At 46.8% G+C, this 20,115-nt stretch overlaps 1 protein-coding gene across 3 annotated transcripts in view; it reads right to left on the bottom strand.

Annotated features, from left to right (window-relative positions):
* Positions 1-20,115, bottom strand: part of LOC110533197 (centlein) — a 103,181-nt gene that overhangs the window by 19,937 nt on the left and 63,129 nt on the right. For all 3 annotated transcript variants that reach the window (XM_036973829.1, XM_036973828.1, XM_036973827.1), the window contains 2 exons: positions 5,690-5,790; positions 1,414-1,505 (listed from right to left, as the gene is read on the bottom strand). In XM_036973829.1, the coding sequence (XP_036829724.1) occupies positions 1,414-1,505; positions 5,690-5,790 (193 nt within the window). The remainder of the gene's footprint in view (positions 1-1,413; positions 1,506-5,689; positions 5,791-20,115) is intronic.

Below are 20,115 nucleotides of genomic sequence, written 5' to 3'. Positions count from 1 at the left end.
CACCCTCCTAGAGAGGCTACAGACATCTGACTGCTAGCCGCCCCTCCTCCTAGAGGCTACAGACATCTGACTGCTAGCCCCCCCCCCTCCTCCTAGAGGCTACAGACATCTGACTGCTAGCCGCCCCTCCTCCTAGAGGCTACAGAAATCTGACTGCTAGCCCCCCCTCCTCCTAGAGAGGCTACAGACATCTGACTGCTAGCCCCCCACTCCTCCTAGAGAGGCTACAGACATCTAACTGCTAGCCCCCCCCTCCTCCTAGAGAGGCTACAGACATCTGACTGCTAGCCCCCCCCTCTCCTCCTAGAGAGGCTACAGACATCTAACTGCTAGCCCCCCCACTCCTCCTAGAGAGGCTACAGACATCTGACTGCTAGTCCCCCCTCCTCCTAGAGAGGCTACAGACATCTGACTGCTAGTCCCCCCTCCTCCTAGAGAGGCTACAGACATCTGACTGCTAGTCCCCCGACCAGTCACCTATCACTAAACACTGAAAACAGGACCACCCCTTTGTCTCTTTGGTGGAAACGGTTAAACAGAACAGTGGATACAAGCTGGGTGTAGCTATACCCCCAGGCAATCTCTCTCTTTTATTGGGCACGGCTCTGCCCTCTGCTTAAGCAGCACGGTGCCATTCAAACAAAATTAGGGCAGCTTTCCGGTCCGCCTGATTATCGCCTTACGGTGAGACATGTCAAGAGAGACTCCCCAAAACGTCTTTCCATTACCCACCATGCCTGGATAACATAAATGAGTGCTGCTCTTCTCCTCCCCCCCTCCTTCCTCCCCCTCCTCTCCCGACCCCTGTTGGTTATTATACTAACATGGTACTGTCACTCTGTAATAGATGCCATGACAGTCTCCATTAAACAGCCCGCCATATGGCATTTGTTGGCGCTAGACGCCATGGCATCATCTGCTAGAAATGATTCCGGAACAATTTAATTCCCCGTTAAAATAGTTCCCTGTGTCCCTCTCAATCCTCTTCAACATACCACTGCATGACTGTTATGGGCGTACGAGCACGCTTTTACATCCCCTGTTAACATCCCCCGAACGGCACTTCACCAACGTCATTGTGGAGGATTATCACACTCACGGTGAGTGATGGGGCCTGGGAAGAAGTCATTTAAAAAACATAATTTGTGGTTGTTTTGTAGTTCTCAGAGGAAAGCCTTTACAACAACTAGCAGACATTGAATACTCTTCAAATATGTTTTTCTAATTGTTATTTTGACCGGAAAAATGCCTGCTCAACGACAAAACCTCCACCTAAAACTTCCAAGAGCCGAGACAGTGTATTTCTCCCCACTTCAGTGTTACAGAAATAACTTAAGTAGGTATTGTGGTGAGGAGGACTTTTGTCTCGCCGGGTTTCTTTTATTGGTGGTGACAAAGAGCACTTTACTGTACCTTCTTCAGCGACTGCTCCACTCTCTCGGCAGAGGGCTTTTTGGGAGTGCTGTTCTTGACCTCCGGATCAGCGGCCACTTTGTGAAGAAGCTCTGCCAACGAGGACAAAGCATGTTATTGTGACACGAAGACAAGACAAGTGTCTGCTTCCTTTCAGCCAGCCACATAGGTAGATGAAAAAGGAGGGGAAAAAAAGAGATTATTAAATCAATTTTAATTAATTATGTCTAATTGATTTCTTTTCACGCCGTAAGCCTATTCTTGTAGGCTACTTGTTCTTTTCTGAAAATAGTGTCAGAAAAGAACACATGACTTGCCAGTGTCTGACTGTCAACCTTTGAATCCTCCGTGTTCAAGTTCAAGACAAGAGAGCTCTAAATTATATCACTTTGGCAATTATTCAGAAATCTAAAACCATTATAAAATGCCAACGCAAAGAGCAATTGAAGACAGTGATTTGTCATATTCGGGGATTAGAATCAATAAATCTACCCTAGAATATCCATTTCCATTCTAAAACCCTAGGACATAGTCTTTATCAAGAACCACTAATAATACTTTATCTAAGCATCCAACTAGGATGTTCAATCAAAAGCAGACATTGGTGAAAACACAACCCCCCCACCCCTGGAGATCTTAAACAAACGTGGAGAAATGTTCAACTCCCCTGTGAACACACAAACCCTGGCTGCCCTGCTTGCTTTGTAGCCCACCATGCATCCACACCCAGTAGAATAACGCCTCTCCAACCAATAAAATCGGCCTTTATTGGGAGCAGTTCAACAAGTCATTATTATGTTTCTAACATTCACCGGTGAAGAAGACGAAGAACAAGTATGTGAGTAGATTCCCCTGCTGCTACAAGCGAGAAAAAATACATTTAAAAATCACAAACGGAATAGGAGTTTGTCTGTTTTGTGTAGGAACTACCCTCTTTTTTGACCCCAAAAATTTAAATAAAAAGGTTGAGGCAAAATAATAACGAAGACAAAACTTTTGCGCCTCCCTTCACTCCTTCTTGTTAAACTTTCATGGAGGTACAAGGAAACTCATTTGTCAGATAAGGTTGAAAATGTTAAATATTCAGGCACTCGACTTTTCAGGTCAGTTGACCTTTTGTCGTGAGATGCAGGAGAAAGAGGCGAGAGAGCGAGAGGGAGAGAGCGAGAGGGAGAGAGCGAGAGAACGGGAAAGAAAGAGGTGGATCCACTCTTCTCCTTTGCTCCTCCCGCCATTCTCCTTTGCTCCTCCCGCCATTCTCCTTTGCATGGCCAAGGAAAGGAAAGGGAAGTTTGTTACTTCAAATCAGCAGTCTCTTTCGTCTCCGCCGACTTGTCACATCCAATCAGACCAGAGCCCAAATAAGCGAGGGCTGCCGCGCAGCGCTGTGTACATAACCAGATAGGGAGACAATTATCCCGCTCGCGCCCGGGCTGGGGGGTGGCTGGGGAGTTGGCACCTCGGCACTAGTACCTTGATATGGAGGGAGTCAGGTGCTCTCTAGTCACTTTTCTTTGGAGGAGGTCCCAATGGTACAGTATTCATTAAAGTCTAACGGCTCAAATGTCTTCTCAACCCCATCACCTCCTCCTCCGCGCCTCCGTCTCCCGCCCCTTACGGGCCGAGCCACAAAGGTCTCCGCCACGGAGCGCTGTCTTTCATCTGTTTGCTTTCGTTAGCGGGATTGTGATGGCGTTGGGTTGGATTGTGATGGGGTTGGGTTGGATTGTGATGGGGTTGGGTTGGGTTGGGTTGTGATGGGGTTGGGTTGGATTGTGATGGGGTTGGATTGGGTTGTGATGGGGTTGGATTGTGATGGGGTTGGGTTGGATTGTGATGGGGTTGGGTTGGATTGTGATGGGGTTGGGTTGGATTGTGATGGGGTTGGGTTGGATTATGATGGGGTTGGGTTGTGATGGGGTTGGGTTGGATTATGATGGGGTTGGATTGTGATGGGGTTGGGTTGGATTATGATGGGGTTGGGTTGGATTGTGATGGGGTTGGATTGTGATGGGATTGGGTTGGGTTGTGATGGGGTTGGATTGTGATGGGGTTGGGTTGGATTGTGATGGGGTTGGGTTGGATTGTGATGGGGTTGGGTTGGGTTGTGATGGGGTTGGATTGTGATGGGGTTGGATTGTGATGGGGTTGGGTTGGGTTGTGATGGGGTTGGGTTGGATTGTGATGGGGTTGGGTTGGATTGTGATGGGGTTGGGTTGGGTTGTGATGGGGTTGGATTGTGATGGGGTTGGGTTGGATTGTGATGGGGTTGGGTTGGATTGTGATGGGGTTGGGTTGGATTGTGATGGGGTTGGGTTGGGTTGTGATGGGGTTGGGTTGGGTTGTGATGGGGTTGGGTTGGATTGTGATGGGGTTGGGGTTGGGTTGGATTGTGATGGGGTTGGGTTGAGTTGGATTGTGATGGGGTTGGGTTGGATTGTGATGGGGTTGGGTTGTGATGGGGTTGGGTTGGGTTGGATTGTGATGGGGTTGGGTTGGGTTGGGTTGTGATGGGGTTGGATTGTGATGGGGTTGGGTTGGGTTGCTGCTTGAACCTTTCTCTCCCTTTGATTGGGTCAGAGGGGTTCCGCAAGAGTCAATTCCGGGGCAGCTTGTAAACGTGTTCTATGGATCTCTGGGTTTGTGTTGCCAGGGCCTGACTTGAGCTGCTACAGTGTTGGTTTATGATGAGCTGGCCTCAGAGTTAGCAATTTCCATTTACATCTTGTATGTCAATCAATTACATAATCACTTTAGTCACAATCAATCCTTGGGATTAATTTAAAAGGGCCAAACTGTGATATTTCTAGACAGTTTTTAAAATTGGGATTGGGCCTTTACGTTATTATAAAGTGAAAGGCAGTAGTATAAATCAGAAACATTCTGTGGCTGTAGCCGTGCTTTCAGTCAGGTGGTGCCGGGTAGAGATTATAGGTCTCGAATTTGGTTGATTGGGTGACAGACAGGATACAATGTTAAACCATTACTTTCAAAGCCAGTCTCTCTCAGCTTTTCTGATTATGCCATTGATTGTCAATGGGATCCGCCATCTTAATTAGTGGCATCCTTTGTAGCCCTGGTTTTGCATTTGGCCGACAGACACCATCATTAATCATCAGGTAAATTAAAGTGATGGAGAACAGATTGGTTATTGAACTCGTTAATTAAAAAGGGCCACTGTAGTTATTCAGTATTTGACAAAGCGATGCAGATTGGAGTCCCAAATGGCACCTTTTTCCCTATATAGTGCACTACTTTTGACCAGCACATATGACTATGATAAAAGGTAGTGCACTATGTAGGGAATAGGGTGCCATTTGGGACACCGCCAAATTGATGCACGTTCTACAATTAGGAGGGGAGGAATGCACTATGCAAAGAAGATGCCTTCTTTTTGATATCCCAGTCAATTTAGAACAGGTTGATCAGGCTTTAATTGAATTGTCCTGTTAATTCCACTGAAAATGTGGTGTTCAACCCCCACAAAAAAAGTAGCTGAGGAGGTACAACATTACAAGCATGTCAGAACACTGCCGTTTAACAGATGTTCGACCTACGTATGTTAAACCAACATGTGTGCCGTTATTCAGTGTTTTTCTGGGGGGGGGGGACCTTACACCACCACCACCCCCCCCCTTCTGGGAAAAAATGAACATTGTTTTTACAGCTTTTTCTTTTGTTGTTACATGTACATTCTACACACATTCTACATATGTTTTTTTTTTTTTTTTTACAGTAGTTACATAGCAAGAGTAAAGTAATTTGATATTTCGATATACATGACATATAGAGAGATAGTACTTATACATTATAAATTGTGTTTTCATTCAAAACTATTATTAGAACATGAGCTTTTAAACGCACCCCTCATTCAGTGTTTCCTCTTTGACTTGTTTAGCCTAAAGACACTATCCAGGGGGGTTGCTTGATACCTACAGTACGCTTGATCATGAAAACCAATGGAGGACACATTCTTTCAGACAAGGAAAATGGGGCAAAAGAGCTTGATGGGGTTCTGATCTGTCAGTCAGCCTCTAAACGAGAGTGTGGACCATAGAGTTGGATAGAGGGCACACTTGCCACAAAGCCTTTTTGAGCATGGACAGCACAATTGAATGCATTCATCATTTCACTGGGTGGGACTTCTAATATTATAACGAGGGTCACACAATTCCACCCAGGTCACCAAGATGGATCAGCCAATGGATTATAATCCCGAGCAAACATTGGGTGGGCTTTCTTTCCAACTCTATGGTGTGGAAGTGAAAAGGCTCACCTTGTTGTTCGTTCTGAAGACACAGCCTCAGCTCCTGTACAGTGGCCCGGTCCATAGCAGTCTGGACACGCAACACATCCAGCTCCTCCTCTAGGTTAGTCCTACCACCACACACATCCAAAAACAACACTTAAAACACAACGTTTTTCTTCAAGACTTTAGTGACAGGAAGGGCAGTTTCTGTGTCAGACTAGCCCTCCTCTTCTCTCAACACACCTGGACCCAAGGAAAGGGAACATCTTGTTACATTCCTGTAAATGACACTTCTAATTCCACATTACAACCATTGACTATATGTGACGACTCCATTTTACTTTTAACCTGACAAGCGTGGCATCAAATCCTCCTCTACGATACTGAGATGATTAATATGAAGAGGAAGACTAGCTAATTAAGGCTGGATTTAATTCATGTGGAAATCAAAGTGACAAGAAACATGAAACCCAGGTAAGGAGGTACAATGTGTGTGTGTGTGTGTGTGTGTGTGTGTGTGTGAGACGTGTGTATGAGCCCAATTAACTCTCTGCGATTAGCTTGATTCCCACTAAAGGCTAATTAAGAGGAAAGGAGCCATGCTCGAGACTCTTGCACTTTCAAGTTATTATTAGGACCCAAAAAGAAGTCTGCGGAGGACACGGGTATAGGTCCCGCTGAGACCGTCGCACCTGAAAACACACACCTCGTTCCCCGCCCCTTCCCTCCACAGCCCCAAGCATCCGGGGAGATGGCGAAGCCAGAGAGAGAAGCACTGTCTGTGTGAACTACTGTTACTGTTCCAGTGGCATCACTCAACCTGATTTTCTTTTCTTGACTGACTGGTGGCTATTATAATACAGGTTCAACTAGGAGCATGGAACAGTCCAGTAATGAAACCTTACACACCTCCAGACCAGCGCCATATGAGTGCTAGTGAGGTCGTGTCCGCTTGGACCCTGGTTCTGTTAGTAAACACACATGGTGACGGCCTTCTAGTGTTCTGTTCTGTACTGTTCCGTCCATTCCGCTCTGTTCCGTTCTTCCTCCAATGATGTCTTCACTTACATAAACATGGACTGCTGAATGTTCTTACCGGTCGTTGGCAGTAAAATGTGAGTAGTTCTGGGTTAGGGGGCAGGGTAGTTAGCAGGCTTGAGGTGAGTGAAATGGCTCAGGGTTCACCACAGTAATACGGTGCGACTCAAGGCCTAGCTTCAAGTTGTATTAGTCGTATGTACAGGACACACATGGTATACACTGTCTAACTAAATACTTGCAGGTTCCTTCTGGACAATAAGATATAATAACAGATGAATGGGCTAACGTACCCACAGTGTAAATAAGTCCACTATTGACCCTCTCTGGGGGGTGAGACAGAGAGAAGGCAGATGGAGACGTGTCGCTGCTTCACTATAGATCTTCCTCTGTAAATGAGCTGCAGTCGATGCAGGTTCCAGCTCCCAGCACTGCCCCAGGAATACTATTATGTATCCATACGGCCCGTTAATGGGACAAATTAACTCAACTCTGCCGCGTGTGGAACGGCCCAATTCCTTCTAATGTTTCTCCTTTATGCCTTGTCCGATGCCGGGACGTATCGACGTGACACCTAAGTTCATATTGAAGACACTCTGTTTTGTTGAAGGATGAACATGTTTCTCTCAGTGATGCCGGATTAGATTCCAGACGGGGTTTTGTTTTGTGTCCGGGGACCTTCTGGTTGCCCACCATGACACCCTAGTAAAGAACCAGTATATATAGGAGACATATTAAACATATCTAATACATGAATGCAGTCAGAGTGTGGCCCAATACGCCACACACAAGCAAGCAAACAGAGACACATTCCATTGAAGGCGGCTACCGGTAGATGACTGTCCATAGGTCCTAAGAAGACATCATAGGTGACAGTACTACGAGGCATTCTAAGCAAACCTTGTCTTATTCCTCAACCCAACTAGATCACCTTCTACTGTATCTGCTCTCCCTCTCAACCAAACATTTACCTCACATCTCCAGCGTGGTGAGCTGTGGCGTTAGGCCTCTGGGCTAACGGTGTGAACACAGCTTTATTAGCCCTCAATCCAGCAGCCAGTACTGGAGGTCTCTTCAGACCCAACAGTTGTTCAATTAAAATACAGACCCGATGCAAATTCCTGTTTTTTTTTGTCAACTGCATATAATTGTTTTATGAGAGGTTGCTAACTCCCAACTCCCTCCCGTTCGGTTCGCCCCCTTCTCCGTTTCCCTCTCCCTCTCGCTTCATAGGCTCGTGTGATTCCTTAGTGTGAATGCATCAATTTGAATAACAGATGTTTATTTGCAGTCTATTTGGTTCCCTGGAGGGAAGGGGGAGCGTGGCCCTCTCTAGAGGGTTGAGAGGCTGGTTGGATGTTAGATATCTCTTTGAATAAATACATAAGGAAGAGGGGATAACACCAGGGTTGCCTGAGGAGTGTCTGTATCTATCAGCCCGGCCACACACAGGAGAACGGCTCAGAGTAAAATGAGTAGAAACAACAGCTAACCCCCCTGTTGTTCTGAGATCAGATACATAATGTACTACTCTTAGCCATAGAACAGTGGTTGGGAAAATCATGCCACTAAAATCTACGGAAGTCAATATTTCGCGGTGCTTGAATAAACGCATTCAAGGTGCATTTCCTATAGCAGTAATTCATTGCTCCTCTCTACATTACCTTCACCACTGATATTTTCGACGTCCACAATAGTACCCTATTCCCTATATAGGGAACTACTTTTGGCCGTGTGAATAGGATGCCATTTCAGATACAGCCAGTGACTTCTGTTTCCTGGTCAAACAGGCATGTGTAAGGACACACTTGATCCACTACAGTGGCCCTCCAGAACACTACTGATAGGTAGACTTTAATAATCCAAAAACAGATGCTTTCCTGTCCAACCCTTGACAACGTCATAGAACAATGTTTGTGGTCAATCACACATCCTGTTCTCTCTTTTTCCCCTTTCTCTTCTGTTCAAATAAAGCCAGCAAATCCATCTCCAATTCCCTCATAACGCTTCGCCTGAGGTAGAATACAAACTCAGCAGGCTTGAAAGCGGGAAAAAAAACGTTTTTACCTCCGCTAGCATCAAAATGAAAGAAAACAGACGGAACAGATGCGTTCGGCTTGGTAATGACGGCTCTGTGTTGTACGTCTCTGTTACGCTGTTTGTTAAAACCCTTCTCTCCTGGAATACTGTAGTAGCATCGGAGCCAGCCGAGCCCTGAGCCATCTATTCCAAGTCATTTGATCTTTTCTCTACCTGTGTTCCTCTAGAGTAGACTAACAGAGCTTAGAGCACACACCGCCAGCTCCGACCCACCGGGGATCACAGAGCAGTACATCATCTTTTGACCGCTGTGCTTTTCACGCGCCAGGCCTTCCTTCCATCTCACTCTCTCCCATTTCATGCTTGGCACATAAAAACATAGAACAGAGAAAGAGTGAGTGAGAAAGAGAGAGGGGGTAAAACAAAACTTTCTATGACTAGAGAGGAGAGCATGTCAGTACCCCCTGAAGAAGAGGTGAGGAAAGACATCATTTTGAGTCAGAGGGGAATTCCCCTCTCTCTGCAGCTTTAAGCCCAGAAAGGTAAGAGTCTGTCTGTGTGTCCATACCAAATTACACCCTATTCCCTATTAAGTGCACTACGTTTGACCAGGGCCCATAGGGCTCTGGTCAAATGTAGTGCACTATATAAGGAATAGGATGCCATTTGGGACACAGCCTGTGTCTAGTACGGACGGGGAGGGAGGACGGATAAGCCTCCGCTGTCAGCAGTAAAGTGTTGTAGTTCATACAGCTCTCTGTTCTCGTGGCCACAGGCCATAATGCAACAACAACAGTGAAGCAGTGAGTCACTGAGCGGAGCCGGAGCGCACCTCTCCCTCCTCAGCCACGGGGCATTGATACGGGAGGTAAATAGGCCTCCATGTTCAGGCATTACTGGGGTGGACTAGTGAAAACGGTTAAGGAGGTCCATTGTGCCCGCCACATTAAAATACCAGATTTGAGATTTCAGACCCTAAGAACAGTATTTTTGTTAAGTACGATCTCATCTGATGATGGCATCTGTCAATATTGACATTACAACATACAAATACCACAAAAAGTAGCCTGAACCCTGCTGTGTTTATACTACTGTTCAGTGTGTAGCGTTATGACATCTGTTGGCATGTCGTAAAGTGACATAACACACAGTATCTGACTAAACAGGTAGATATCACTGTAGAGATATACTTTCTCAGCTTGGTCCTGTGAAATGCTTATTATCTATATGTTGACGTTTCACAGCACAGCGTTAGTTCCCATGCCTTCTGAGCGTGGGCTGGCCGCGGTGCAATCCAGAGAGCAGGCAGGCTAGGGCTTGCCTCATAATTACCCAGTAAGTGTGCAGCAAAGTTTCAAAGAATAATTCATTTAGCAAATAATGAATAAAGGAGGCACTTTGGTGGTCGGTTATCAAAACAAACATAAAACATTCTGTCTTCTTTGTGTGTGTGTGTGTGTGTGTGTCTGTCTGCCCCGTGCGTCCCTCCCCCTAACACTCCCTGGTCCGGGGGGGGCAAAATACACTCATTACTTCTAATACATTTTAGCAATGAAGATGAAAGGAGAGAGAAAATACATGGCTGAGAGAAAGAGAGAGAGCAGACAACCCGGGTAAACTTTATTAAACTTCATTAGAGTCAAACGTCTCCACCACGTCTGTAATGGTCACTCTCAGTAGAGGGGGCTTCTTCACCACTCCGTTCTTCCTACAAATCATCTCAAAGGCTTTTTATCCAACAGTAATAGCTGCCTAATTTATGCTTTGATGTCGACTGAGTGTACCGTCTTCAGTGTGAGGGTGCCGCCTGCCGCGTAGCGCGCCGCGTAGCCAGTGTTTAGTCTGTTTACGAGGGCCTAAATAACCCCTCCCTTTCACCCACAGACCGCTAACAACAATTAACGAGCGGCGGACAACCAGAGGACTACCAGAGGCAGAACCATAATGATGGGAGATAAAAATGAACCCATGGCGAATCAACATTCCTCGCCCAACCCGCTCCCGCCCCGCCTCTCCTCCACCAACGACAAAGAGGACAATCTGAATGCCTGGCCGGCGCTCCGGAGGCTTTCCTCTTTATTTGCTCATTCGCAATTGAAGTAATTCAGATCATTCTCCTCCAGAGTGCGCTTCGTGTTTGAGAGCCCATATTTGAAACGGGGGGTCTTTGTCTGAGGAGAACAACAATTGATGATTAAATAAAGGAAAGAGAGAGAAAGATTTCCTGCTGACTGCCTAATTTGATATCAAACCGATGGTAGAGTGGTCCCAATGGAAAATGTCAAGTCTTCTCTCAGGACCACTTCAAACGTGGGAGGGTAAATAGGCCTGTTTTAGGGCTATCAGGAGAGTCAGGGGAGTCTATAGACCTCGACACAAGAAACCAAGGGCAAGCCCAGTTTAAACATTGAAACAGTGATCAGAGTGAGATTACAAATAAATCTATGATCTGTTTGATATAAACACAACGACAACAAAGGAAACAAACAATGCTATGACAGAGGGAATTTACACTACCGATGTGACTATGCACACTCACTGGACTCTACCCACACATGCTTACACGGACACTCCAACACACACATACACACGCTCACACATACTTACACTGACACTCCAACACACACATACGCACGCTCACACATACTTACACGGACACTCCAACACACACATACACACGCTCACACATACTTACACGGACACTCCAACACACACATACACACGCTCACACATACTTACACTGACACTCCAACACACACATACGCACGCTCACACATACTTACACGGACACTCCAACACACACATACACACGCTCACACATACTTACACTGACACTCCAACACACACACAAATACTTACACGGACACTCCCAACACACACATACACACGCTCACACATACTTACACTGACACTCCAACACACACGCTCACACATACTTACACGGACACTCCAACACACACATACACACGCTCACACATACTTACACTGACACTCCAACACACACGCTCACACATACTTACACGGACACTCCAACACACACATACACACGCTCACACATACTTACACGGACACTCCAACACACACGCTCACACATACTTACACTGACACTTCAACACACACGCTCACACATACTTACACGGACACTCCAACACACACATACACACGCTCACACATACTTACACTGACACTCCAACACACACGCTCACACATACTTACACGGACACTCCAACACACACATACACACGCTCACACATACTTACACGGACACTCCAACACACACATACACACGCTCACACATACTTACACGGACACTCCAACACACACATACACACGCTCACACATACTTACACTGACACTCCAACACACACACAAATACTTACACGGACACTCCAACACACACATACACACGCTCACACATACTTACACGGACACTCCAACACACACATACACACGCTCACACATACTTACACGGACACTCCAACACACACATACACACGCTCACACATACTTACACGGACACTCCAACACACACGTACACACGCTCACACATACTTACACTGACACTTCAACACACACACACACACATACACACGCACACACATACTTACACTGACACTCCAACACACACATACACACGCTCACACATACTTACACTGGCACTCCAACACACACATACACACGCTCAAACATACTTACACTGGCACTCCAACACACACATACACACGCTCACACATACTTACACGGACACTCCAACACACACACACACATACACACGCACACACATACTTACACTGACACTTCAACACACACACACATACATACTTACACTGACACTCCAACACACACACACATACAAACGCACACACATACTTACACTGACACTCCAACACACACACACATACACACGCACACACATACTTACACTGACACTCCATCACACACATACAAAAAACATGCACATTGACGGCACACACACATAGCTGCAATTCAGCTTATTATCTAACCTGATTGCCAAGTCACTTTGACCCCTACCTACATGTAGATTGGACGGTAAAGAATTGCACGGTAAAGTCTACGTTGAATTCTATATTCGCCGCATGTGACCAACACAGTTTGATTTGAGATAACAAGTTAAACCGAATACTTCCCTGACTAGATCCATATTATTTATTCATTAGGACAAAGGGAAATGTCTAACATAAATGCATGCGTTTAATATAATGCTGCAGATCATGGTACTTCTAATGATGTCAGGGGAGACGCTAGTCCGCCTTCACTTAAATCACCTAAACACACAGGTCTTAATAATACCCAGCAAGTTCAAGGGTATGAAGTTGAGTTCTTAAGCACTCTGTGCCTGATTGCATCCATGATCATTTCCATTGCAGGGAGCCAGTGGGAGAGAGATTAAAGTACCATAGTGGACCTGCAGCTGGTTCACCTTCCTTAACGGCCTCACCTCCACTAAAGGAACTAGAGGATCCAATAATTGGAGTGTTGCTGAGTTGAGAGCAACACTACAGGGACCCGGACCCAGGGAATAAACACTACACAAGCACACTCATTTTGGCAACAAATGGTTGATTGGACCACAAGCCTCTTTTATAAGTGCCTGTTTGGATGGGGGGAGCAATGATGAAACATCTGTACACAGCAGCTCAGGACAGAACGAGAGAGAGTGAGAGACCAAAAGACACAGAGAGAGACTGTAGCCCGAGAGAGAGAGACAGAGAGAGAGAGAGAGAGCGAGAGACTTCAGCCCGAGAGAGAGACAGAGGCAGAGAGAGAGACAGAGACAGAGACAGAGAGACTTCAGCCCGAGAGAGAGAGAAAGAGAGAGAGAGAGAGAGAGAGATAGAGATAGAGATAGAGACAGAGATTGAGCAAACTACAGGACATAATGCAAACCCTCCAACCCAAAAAGGCCTGTGGTGTTAATGGTATCCTAAATGGAATTATAAAATATACAGACCACACATTTGAATTGGCTATACTAAAACTCTTTACCATCATCCTCAGCTTTGGCATCTTCCCCAATATTTGGAACCAAGGACTGATCACCCACATCCACAAAAGCGGAGACAAATTTGACCCCAATAACTACCGGGGGATATGGATCAACAGCAACCTTGAGAAATTCTCTGCATTATCATTAACAGCAGACTTGTACATTTCCTCACCGAAAACAATGTTCAGAGCAAAGGTCAAATTGGCTTTTTACCAAATGACTGTTCGACAGACCACGTATTCACCCTGCACACCCTAATTAACAACCAAACAAACCAACAGAGGGCAGTGCCAGAGGGCAGTGCCCCAAGCTTCCTGCCATCCAGGACCTCTATACCAGGCGGTGTCAGAGGAAAGCCCTAAATATTGTCAAAGACTCCAGCCACCCTAGTCATAGACTGTTCTCTCTGCCACCGCACGGCAAGCGGTACCAGAGTGCCAAGTCTAGTTCCAAGAGGCTTCTAAACAGCTTCTACCCCCAAGCCATAAGACTCCTGAACAGCTAATCAAATGGCTAGCCAGACTATTTGCATTGCCCCCCCCCCCCTCTACACTGCTGCTACTCTCTGTTATTATCTATGCATAGTCACTTTAATAACTCTACCTACATGTACATATTACCTCAATTACCTCGACTAACCAGTGCCTCTTTACCGATACCCCCTGTATATAGCCTCGCTATTGTTATTTTACTGCTGTTCTTTAATTATTTGTTACTTTTATTTGTAACTTTTTTTTTAGGTATTTTCTTAAAACTGCATTGTTGGTTAAGGGCTTGTAAGTTAGCATTTCACTGTAAGGTTGTTTTCACCTGTTGTATTCGGTGCATGTGATTTGATTTGAAAACAAAGGCAAAGTCTTCTCACGCTTTGTTGAGTTCAAAATAGCTTTTGACTCAATTTGGCTTGAGGGTCTGCTATACAAATTGATGGAAAGTGGTGTTGGGGGGAAAAACATACGACATTATAAAATCCATGTACACAAACAGCAAGTGTGCAATTAAAATTGGCAAAAAACACATTTCTTTCCTCAGGGCCGTTGGGTGACACCGGGATGCAGCTTAAGCCCCACCCTCTTCAACATATATATCAAAGAATTGGCGAGAGCACTAGAACAGTCTGCAACACCCGGCCTCATCCTACTACATTCTGAAGTCAAATGTCTACTGTTTGCTGATGATCTGGTGCTTCTGTCCCCAACCAAGGAGGGCCAACAGCGGCACCTAGATCTTCTGCACAGATTCTGTCAGACCTGGGCCCTGAAATAACATTTCAGTAAGACAAAAATAATGGTGTTCCAAAAAAGTCCAGTTGCCAGGACCACGAATACAAATTCCATCTGGACACCGCTGCCCTAGAGCACAAGAAAACAATACATTCCTGGGCCTAAACATCCGCGACACAAGTAACTTCCACAAAGCTGTGAACGATCTGAAAGACAAGGCAAGAAGGGCCTTTTATACCATCAAAAGGAACATAAAATTCGACATACCAATTAGGATCTGGCTAAAAATACTTGAATCACTTATAGAACCCATTGCCCTTTATGGTTGTGAGGTCTGGGGTCCGCTCACCAACCAAGAATTCACAAAATGGGACAAACACCAATTTGAGAATCTGCATGCAGAATTCTGCAAAAATATCCTCTGTGTACAACGTAAAACACCAAACAACGCATGCAGAGCAGAATTAGGCCAATACCCACTAATTATCAAAATCCAGAAAAGAGCCGTTAAAATCTACAACCACCTAAAAAGAAGCGATTCCCAAACCTTCCATAACAAAGCCCTCACCTACAGAGAGATGAACCTGGAGAAGAGTCCCCTAAGCAAGCTGGTCCTGGGGCTCTGTACACAAACACAAACACACCCCACAGAGCCCCAGGACAGCAACACAATTAGACCCAACTAAATCATGAGAAAACAAAGAGATAATTACTTGGCACATTGGAAAGAAACAGAGCAAACTTGAATGCCAATTGGCCCTAAACAGAGAGTAAACAGTGGCAGAATACCTGACCACTGTGACTGACCCAAACTGAAGGAAAGCTTTGACTATGTACAGACTCAGTGAGCATAGCCTTGCTATTGAGAAAGGTTGCCATAGGCAGACCCTGGCTCTCAAGAGAATGTGTGTATGTGCACATTGCCCACAAAATGAGGTGGAAACTGAGCTGCATGTCCTAACCTCCTGCCAAATTAATTACCATATTAGAGACACATATTTCCCTCAGATTACACACATCCATAAAGAATTCGAAACCAAATCCAATTTTGATAAACTTCCATAGATACTGGGTGAAATACTGTGCCATCACAGCAGCAAGATTTGTGACCTGTTACCACAAGAAAAGGGCAACCAGTGAAGAACAAACACCAATGTAAATACAACCTATATTTATGTTTATTTATTTTCCCTTTTTTACTTTAACTATTTGCACATAATATAACTTTTGACATGTCTATTGTTTTGGAACATTTGTGAGTATAATGTTTACTGTTCAGTTTTATTGTTTTTTCCCACTTTTGCTTATTATCTACTTCACTTGCTTTGGCAATGTTAACATATGTTGCCCATGCCAATAAAGCCCTGAAATTGAAAATGAGAGAGAGACTTTAGCCCGAGAGAGAGAGAGACTTTATCTCAACAGAGAGAGAGAGAGAGACTTTAGCCCGAGAGAGAGAGAGAGACTTTATCCCAAGAGAGAGAGAGAGAGAGAGACTTTATCCCAACAGAGAGAGAGAGAGAGAGAAAAAAATAATTTTGCCAACAGAGAGAGAGAGAGAGAGAGAAAGACTTTAGCCAACAGAGAGAGAGAGAAAGAAAATGAGAGGGGTGAGAGAATATCCTTTAAGCATCTAAACATCCTAACAGCAGCCTTCGTTGGACTGTTATTGGGCCCAAACTCCTCCTCCTACCTCCTACCAGGAGATAATTAGCCATTAGCAAATCATAGCTAACACTTACGAGGAGGCGCAACCTTCACAAGCACAATCATCTTAATATGGACGGCAGAATGGCAAACTGCCACTTATTATTGGGCCTTGCAGAAGCACTAGATGTTTATGTTCCAAATGGAGCCCTATTCCCTATATAGTGCACTGCTTTTGACCAGTGCCGGGCCCACAATGGTCTGGTCAAAAGATGTCCACTATTTGGGGAATAGGGTGCCATTTTGGGATACATCCGAAGTTTAGGGCTGGGGGTGTGTGTTGGTCTAGTTATTGCACCAACACGGCTCCCATCTCCTTAATTGTTGGCTATCAACAGTAATTTACATCGCCGGAGCCGCCAAACAGCTTGATATAGAAGCCCAGCCTAATTGCACCGTGTATGCTTCGTTTCTTGCCCCCCCTCTTCCCCTGCCCTCCCACACACCCGCCTTCCCAAACACTCCCAATAGATATAAAGGGAGATGGGGTGAGAAGAGTGGGTTTGGGGAGAGGAGAAGGGGGGAGTGGGGAGTGGGGAAGGTGGTCAGACGGACGGTGTGCCTGCTGCTTGCTTTTGCACACTGAGCCGTCTAATGGTCGTCGGGGCTGTTGCCGGGGCCAGGATCAAAGCATGGCGGTTCTGTGTGTATGGGGTGGGGGGGGGTCGTTTTTCGAAAGCACGAGTTAGAGACCTCCGCCAAGTTTACTTTGGGCCTTGGCGTGGGCGCTGGGGTAGCAAGTGCCTGGCTGGGTTGACGGGGATCAGCACTAACCCCGGAGGACAGGGGCTGCACAGCCTGAAAGGGAACGGGAGGTTTCCCGCTCTCCCTCGTGCTCCTCGCAGGTCAGTTGCAAGGACCGGGTAGGATGTTGCAGCCGCTTGCCCGGCCGGGAGCATCCTTAGCGGGCAGCGGCGGCTGGAGCTGTGGCGGCTGTATGCCTGGTCTGTAATTAGCTCGGACAGCTCTGGCTCAGAGAAAGAGAGAGAGAGAGAGAGGCAGCCGGGCTAGATCATAATGAGATCATCTGGGATTAGGAGGACCGGACAGGAGGAGGAGAGGGGAGGAGGACGAGGAGAGGGGAAGAGGAGGAGGAGAGGGGAGGAGGACGAGGAGAGGGGAAGAGGAGGAGGAGACGGGAAGAGGAGGAGGAGAGCCCAGGCCTCAGCCTGCTACAGCACCACACTACAGAGGTGGGGTAGAGTAGGGAACGGGGCAGAGTATGGAACGGGGTAGAGTAGGGAACGGGGCAGAGTATGGAATGGGGTAGAGTATGGAACGGGGTAGAGTATGGAACGGGCTAGAGTAGGGAACGGGGTAGAGTAGGGAACGGGGCAGAGTATGGAACGGGCTAGAGTAGGGAACGGGCTAGAGTAGGGAACGGGGTAGAGTAGGGAACGGGGCAGAGTATGGAACGGGCTAGAGTAGGGAACGGGGCAGAGTATGGAATGGGGTAGAGTAGGGAACGGGCAGAGTATGGAACGGGCTAGAGTAGGGAACGGGGTAGAGTAGGGAACGGGGTAGAGTAGGGAATGGGGCAGAGTAGGGAACAGGCTAGAGTAGGGAACGGGGTAGAGTAGGGAACGGGGAAGAGTAGGGAACGGGGAAGAGTAGGGAACGGGGAAGAGTAGGGAATGGGGTAGAGTATGGAATGGGGTAGAGTAGGGAACGGGCTAGAGTAGGGAACGGGGCAGAGTAGGGAACGGGCTAGAGTAGGGAACGGGGCAGAGTATGGAATGGGGTAGAGTAGGGAACGGGCAGAGTATGGAACGGGCTAGATTAGGGAACGGGGTAGAGTAGGGAACGGGGTAGAGTAGGGAACGGGGTAGAGTAGGGAACAGGGTAGAGTAGGGAACGGGGAAGAGTAGGGAACGGGGAAGAGTAGGGAACGGGGAAGAGTAGGGAACGGGGAAGAGTAGGGAATGGGGTAGAGTAGGGTAGGGAACGGGGCAGAGTAGGGAATGGGGTAGAGTAGGGTAGGGAACGGGGTAGAGTAGGGAATGGGGTAGAGTAGGGTAGGGAACGGGGTAGAGTAGGGAACGGGGTAGAGTAGGGAACGGGCTAGAGTAGGGAACGGGGCAGAGTAGGGAACGGGCTAGAGTAGGGAACGGGGTAGAGTAGGGTAGGGAACGGGCTAGAGCAGGGAACGGGGTAGAGTAGGGAATGGGGTAGAGTAGGGTAGGGAACGGGCTAGAGCAGGGAACGGGGTAGAGTAGGGAATGGGGTAGAGTAGGGTAGGGAACGGGGTAGAGAAGGGACGGGTAGGGGAAGCTTCTCCAGATCAAACAGAGGACTGGCTGGTCAGTGGTTGGTTGAGCCTGGTCTGGGCTGTACAGCAGCATGAGCCCTGGCAGAGTGGTAGGGAGCCGCAGTCAGAGGCCCTAATGAAGAGCAACACCTCCAACAGCCCTGGTAATTAACACAATCCCTGCCCCCCACCTTTTTCTCTCTCTCCCTCTCGTTACACCTCTATTGTCACGGAGGTTCAGTACCAGTTCAGTACACGGACAACATGTCCCCATAATACTCAACTGTGTGTTTACGTTCTTAGGTAGCTCTCCTTTACCAAACCCATTCACATTGCCACAGATCAGAGAACAGAAAGGTCCAGTGAGGTATTTGATATAATGAATAGGTAGTGGTGATGAATGGAATCATACCCCAGAGCTGCAACTAACAGACCTGCCCGTCCCCACGATGTTTTGCTGTCCGCTGAGTAGAATGATTCAAATATATATGACGTGGAACATGGAACTGTTGTCAGATTAAAACAATCTATTTCTCACTATCATTAGAAACAACACGAAACTGAAGACGCTTCACAAAGACACTGCCAGAGCACACCGATAATGTGATATTTTTTTCTCCAACCAACAAAATCTTCGGGCCGGCAATTTTCCAAATGAGAGACGGGGCTAATGATCTAGTGTTGGAACCTGCTGGCTGGAAATAATGAGGAGGGGAGACAGACGCTGTGAAGTTCAGAAGGGCGTGCTCAAAGTTTAACACCGACAAACTGCGGGGGAGAGGTCGAGAGGTCAGACAGAGGTGAGGGCGTGTGTGTGTAAAACGTGTGTGTGTGTAACGGTGTGCATGTGTGCAAATGACAATACTCTATATCAGCAAGCAATCAGTCCAACTGAGGAGGTATAGAGACAGAGATAGACTGAGAGAGAGAGAGAGAGAGAGAGAGAGAGAGAGACAGAGAGAGAGAGATACAGAGAGAGAAAGAGAGAGAGACGAGAGAGAGAGAGAGAGACAGAGAGATACAGAGAGAGAGAGAGAGAGACGGAGAGACGAGAGAGACGGAGAGACGAGAGAGAGGAGAGAGAGAGACGGAGAGAGAGAGGGTGATACGGAGAGAGAGGAAGACAGAGAGAGAGAGACGGAGAGAGAGAGAAAAAACACAGAGCAAACTAGAATGCTATTTGGCCCTA

This window comes from Oncorhynchus mykiss, unplaced genomic scaffold (genome assembly GCF_013265735.2).
Source record: "Oncorhynchus mykiss isolate Arlee unplaced genomic scaffold, USDA_OmykA_1.1 un_scaffold_329, whole genome shotgun sequence".
In the NCBI taxonomy this organism is placed as follows: domain Eukaryota; kingdom Metazoa; phylum Chordata; class Actinopteri; order Salmoniformes; family Salmonidae; genus Oncorhynchus; species Oncorhynchus mykiss.
The sequence above is the reverse complement of the archived record's forward strand: the minus strand, read 5'-3'. Positions and strand labels throughout refer to the sequence as shown.